The 6,040-nt window shown below is 46.7% G+C and overlaps 1 protein-coding gene across 3 annotated transcripts in view; it reads right to left on the reverse strand.

The window, feature by feature from the left end:
• Window positions 1-2,854: 2,854 nt before the first annotated feature.
• mindy2 (MINDY lysine 48 deubiquitinase 2) overlaps window positions 2,855-6,040 on the reverse strand; it is a 38,168-nt gene continuing 34,982 nt past the window's right edge. The window contains exons 8-9 of one of the 3 annotated variants that reach the window (XM_048231001.1): window positions 5,481-5,615; window positions 2,855-3,930 (exon numbers count right to left, since the gene is read on the reverse strand). In XM_048231001.1, the coding sequence (XP_048086958.1) occupies window positions 3,697-3,930; window positions 5,481-5,615 (369 nt within the window). In that variant the 3' untranslated portion in view covers window positions 2,855-3,696. Of the gene's footprint in view, window positions 3,931-5,480; window positions 5,643-6,040 lie in introns of all 3 variants that reach the window. The other 2 variants (XM_048231000.1, XM_048230999.1) reach the window with 2 other exon arrangements.

Raw genomic sequence — 6,040 nt, forward strand, 5'->3', positions numbered from 1 at the left:
GACAACCTTTGCCAGAAGCCTCTCTGGCATTGGAGTAGAAAATGAGGTAAGCATTAGCCAGGCCTTCAGTAATGCGTCTCTACGCAGGACTTAACACTGCAGGATGTCCCCCTCACGTTCAATAGAACACAACACCACCCCACGAACAAGTGTGAACATGGCTGACTTATATTTACCAATTTCACAAAAATATGCTTTGCAACAAACACTTCAGCACAACAGAGACTTGGTGAAGAACAAAACAAATCAGGTGGGTTGGCTGACTTCTGACCATGAGGATGTGAAGGAATAAAGTTAGTGTTAGAACATTTAGTGTGTACGGTGCAAAGTGCTCAACACAGGTTGGGTTTGATCTGCCTTGACCGCAGCAGACTCAGATGCAGTCTTTGGATTAATTCCGTTTGTCAACCGCGGCGATAAATCCCAAAGCCTCACCCGAACAGAGAGGCCCAAAAAAAAGACAAAATTATTTTATATTAAGCATATTCAAAGACTTTTGGGACATTTCTATCTGTAAAAGAAATCACAACAATCGGAGTGGGTACTGTGCGCACTCAGCTTCTATGGGCACAGCGCCACTTCACAGTTGGCTGTAATTAGGTTCCCACATGGCCCTGACCTGACCGAAGCTGCTGTCCACTGGCCCTGATCTGACCGAAGCTGCTGTCCACTGGCCCTGACCGGACCGAAGCTGCTGTCCACTGGCCCTGATCTGACCGAAGCTGCTGTCCACTGGCCCTGTGCAACACCTTTCCCCTATAGGGCTTCATGTAACCGCAGAGCCGACTCTATTGGCCCTTGTAAGACGTCATCCCTAGGGCCTCATGTTGAACTGTACCTAGTGTGTAACTTGCAGTACAGCCGACTCTTTACTGAGTAACTATTACTGCCATCAGTACTGTCTTTACTGGTCACTCTCAACACAAGCGGTCAACTTTGATCTTGTCTTGAGTGTTTGAGCAGCGTGGACAACCGAAGCTACACACCTGCGTCATGACTTCCCAGAATGTGTTGCCTGAGTTTTTTTTTTTTTTTTTTAAACTTGGCAAATCTCTGACTTGTCCTCATGCCTTGAAAGAGCCAACAAACACAAATGAAAAAGAGAAACAGAAGAAGGGTCACCTCACTGGGAGACACAGGGAAGAGCCCCGGGGTAGACACAGGGAAGAGCCCCGGGGTAGACCAGTGGTGTTAAGGGCTAGTAGGGACACAGGGAAGAGCCCCGGGGTAGACCAGTGGTGTTAAGGGCTAGTAGGGACACAGGGAAGAGCCCCGGGGTAGACCAGTGGTGTTAAGGGCTAGTAGGGACGCAAGTTAACACCGTTGTTCAGCCCATTCATTTTCCTACCACTCACACTCACACACGCACACAGACTTACACACACACGCCACGCGCACACAGACTTACACACACACGCACACGCGCACACAGACTTACACTCACACACAAGCACGCGCACACAGACTTACACACACACACACGCGCACACAGACTTACACTCACACACAAGCACGCGCACACAGACTTACACACACACACGCACGCGCACACAGTCTGAACAACATCTCTGTTAAGAGGGAATACAGACACCCATGAACAGTTCTGCTTGTAGAAAACTAAACTACAACTGTAAGGCGTTAGTGTTATTTACAGAGTTATTGAAGAGTCAGAAAGAGGAGTCTGAGAGGCTGCCACCAGGGGGCACCAAAGCAGGACTAACCCCACACCATCCACCACATGAGAGCAGCACTTCCCCCATTCAACACAGCCAGGGTCCACACTACAGTGTGTTTTAGTGCAGCTGAGCAGGAACAAATAAAGCAGCTAATCAATCATAATGATTAGTTCACTGAATGAGTGGGCATCTTTGCAACTAAAGTGCAACGCCCATGGTGACAGAGAGAGTGTGTTCAAAATAAAAGTATCCTTCATAAAGTTATGGACTTTGCACTGTAAAAAATCACACCACTGATCGGTGCGAATGACGACCTGCTCCACTGCCCCTAGTGGCCAGCCCTGGTCCTGCAGGAAGCACTGTGTGTGTACTGGAGGCTAGACACATGGCATACAACACAGCAGGACCACAAGGGTGTGTGTGTGTGTGTGTGTGTGATGCATCAAGGCAATCAGCTGGAATGTATAGATCAAAAACAATATGGTTGCTAAGGAACAGATGAACTCTAAAACAGCAGGAGGATGCTACCAACATGAAGTGTGTACTTTGTGTGTGCACAAGCTAATAAGAGCACCGCCTGCACATACTCATTCGTCAAGATGAAAATAAACTCAACAAACAGCACAGAAAAAAAACAAACAAACATACAAACAAAAGACAACTCCCTAAACAATGCAAACTCCCCAGCCAGTAGAGAGCTCAGCGATCTACCAGCTAGACCTTCGTTAGAGGCCATCCGGACCTCCTGTCTAAGAGAAACAACACCAGGGCAGAGCCGGGCACTTCTGACCAGAACACTTCTGACCTGCGGCCTAGTAATAGGGATTACTAAGGAAACAGCAATCGATGACGTCATGACACTTAAAATGTAACGTTGAGTAAAAAAGGCGTTTTTGGCAAAAATCTCTTCAAATGACACGAGAAGGTTAACTGGTTAGTGTTAAGAGTAAAACGCACACACACACACACAAAACTAAATCCTGACTGCTGTATCCTGGTATGGAACATTGTGTGCATGTGTGTGTGTAGGAGCACGAAGGTTGGGCCATTGGGAACCCTTCATTTAAATGAATGATTGGCAGCCAAAATCCCTTTTGTAAACATAACATAAAGTAACATAATGTACAAACACACTTCCACACACTCTTTACTCATCCCACCCACCCAACCCAACGCACGCACACACACGCACGCACGCTCACACGCACACACAGTCCAATAAGAAAGGAGACCGTGTCCCCAAAGAGCAGCCATGTCTCCCAGTCAGGTTAGGGCCCCCATCTTGTGTAACACTCTTTTCTGTGTGTGTGTGTGTGTGTGTGTGTGTGTGTGTCTTGTCCACGCGTTTTCCTCATGTGAAAAATGGACTCCTTCCATTCGTGTCCAACGCAGCAGGGGAACCGAGAAGGGGAGATGTGTGTGGAATCTGAACGGAACCGTACACATACGTCGTCTACATACGTGTGCTGTATACCTGCAACTGTGGACATATACAAGTGCGGATACAAAATAGCTTATAAACGGCAAGAACAACGGAAAACCAAATAAAATGTTGAACAAAAAAAAAAGCCTGCAGCAAAATTACAAATGTGACCGGAGGTGTGGCAGATATTTTTTTTCTGTGGTTCCAGTCTTGTTCTCCAACTTCTCTCGTTTCTTTTTTCTAAAAAAAATCCCCCCTCCCCCATCTTACCAAACTTGCCCTCTCCTCCCCAGTCAGGCAGGCAGCAGAGGAACGTTTGGCCTCCTGTGGGAAGGATGCAGTGGTAGTTGTCATGGCGACACTTCCTGTTCAGGGGAAGGCCGCGAGGCACCGGTGGCTTGGGAAGGGACGACTTGACTCCACCTCTGAAAGTGTTTGTGTGAATGTGTGCGTGTGTGTGCGTGTATGAAGAGAGTGGGGCCTTACACAAACCCCTGTGTCATGTCTTTCTCTCCATACACATGTATATATCCACAAACACATATACACATGCACACACACGCACACACACACAAACAAGCCGCATATAGGCCGGTGCTACAGCAGCACACACTTGTCCTTGTCCTTGTCCTTGGGCTCCTTGCGGGCCTTGCGGTCCCCAGCCGAGGGCTGCTTCCCTGGGCTGCGGCGGGCCCCTGAGGCCCCTGCTGCTCCTCCATCTCCAGAGGCCCCCGAGGGCCCCGAGGCTGCAGCCACTGCTGCTGCTCCTGCTGGGGCCCCGCGGTGCGCAATGTCGCCCCCTGCTGCCTGCTGCTCCACCTGAGCTTGCTGCTGTGGACACAGAGGGAGTGGGTGAGACAGATTGTGTGGAGTTTGTGATGGAGATTGTGTGGAGCTCCGATACAGTGCATTGACGGAGTGTGTGTGGAGATACTTGTGTGTGTTAGGGGTGGGCGATATATATCGTCTGCGATAATATCGTGATTGTTGTTTTAAAGATGTGCAAATTTACATTATCGAGTATTTAAATTACTTATGGGGAAATAACACCCGAAATCAGGCATTAAAACCTCATACATTCACTAAATCCAGGAGGTGTATGCGAGAGAAGCCCCTGGCTGCTGCAGAGCAAGTGTCACATGATCGCTATAGTGGTCCACGTTGTCACATGCACGCCTAATGTTTATTTTGTGCAGCTAGACTAGGCTCCAGTACTTGGGATTTTGTGCCGCTACTTCTGTTCAAGTAGCATTGATGAGACAGTCACGTTTTTTCCTACATGGTATTATATGGAGGCCTTTGAGTATTTTAATAGTCAGTTGTAAGCAAAGAACTCTTCTCATGTAACCCTTTTGTAAATGGACTGAAGTTTGGTCTAAATATCTACGTTTATCGATTATGCTAACCGTTAGCATCCCTATGGGATTTCTCATATACATTAGCCATAAGCTAACGCACTAGTTTCTATTCTGTAACTTGGAATGCTAGCCTACATGATTGCTCTTAAACAAAACATGAAGGAAATAACTGAGATGCACTCTGTTGGTCTGCTTCATTTTTACAGTGAATCCTAAGTAAAGGTTTTTGAAAGGAACTTCAGTTTCAGACTTTCTCATGTCATTGCCACACACTCAAGTGGGGGCAGAATTGGAATGTGTCATAGAGTGACAATGCATTGGTTGATTTGGTTAAAAAGTCACAGGTTAGGTTATTGGTTATTATTGTATTGATGCTACTTATAAATAATGAGCTGTAAAGCGACTCAAGACTTTTTATCAAAAATGTTTTTTATAAAAAATGTTTAGGATATCGACTAATTATCGTTATCGTCAAAATCACAAAAAAATATCGAGATATTATTTTTTTTGTCCATATCGCCCCCACCCCTAGTGTGTGTGTGTGTGTGCTCATAATGTCGCCCTTTACTGCCTATACATATATATACACATACATATACATATACACATACACATACATATACATACATGAGGTAAAAAAGAGGATCTAGAATTACAATTCAAATTTGAATTAAAGGAAGTAGAATTCTATGAAATTAGAAGAACTGCTGCATACATAATTTCAATGAAGCTTTACAGTATCATGTCAGATATGAGTCCATTGAATATGCTATAAATAATATTCGCTTGAACTACGGGTAGACATTACATTCCATTACCAGGATATGTTTCACCCCAGCAATGAATGTTAAAAGCACATTTTTCTGTTGTGTGGAATTTCTTTGAATTGCCATGAAATTAATTCCACTTGTCATTCCAATTCCAATTGTGTGTGCGTGTGTGTGTGTCTGTGTGTGTGTGTGTCTGTGTGTGTGTCTGTGTGTGTGTCTGTGTGTGTGTCTGTGTGTGTGTCTGTGTGTGTACCTGTGCCTGCTCCTGCTCCTGGTAGTACTGTGATGCGCGGCGGTCCTCCTCCTCCTGCAGCTTCTTGGCCAGCTCCAGGTCACTGAGGCCTTCTGGGAACTGATCCCACTGCAGCTCCTCACCCTGCTGCTCCTGCTGCAGAGACAGAGCCATCAGGTAGTCCTGCAGGGGAGGGGGGAGGAGAGAGGGAGAGAGAGGGAGGGAGGGGGAGGGAGAGAGAGGGAGGGAGAGAGAGGGAGAGAGGAGAGAGGGAGAAAGATAGGGAGAAAGGAGAGAAGGAGGGATAGGGAGAGGAGGGAGAGGGAGATGAGAAGGAGAAAGGAGAGAAAGAAAGAGGAGGGAAAGAAGCAGAGAGGAGGAGGGAGAGAAAGAGAGAGGAGGGAAAGAAGCAGAGAGGAGGAGGGAGAGAAAGAGAGAGGAGGGAAAGAAGCAGAGAGGAGGAGGGAGAGAAAGAGAGAGAGGAGGGAAGCAGAGAGGAGGGAGGAGAGAAAGAGAGAGAGAAAGAGATGGAAAGAGAGATTAGAGAGGGAAAGATGGACAGAAAGAGGGGGATTAGAGAG

Source organism: Alosa alosa, chromosome 21, assembly GCF_017589495.1.
Source record: "Alosa alosa isolate M-15738 ecotype Scorff River chromosome 21, AALO_Geno_1.1, whole genome shotgun sequence".
Classification (NCBI taxonomy): Eukaryota; Metazoa; Chordata; class Actinopteri; order Clupeiformes; family Clupeidae; genus Alosa; species Alosa alosa.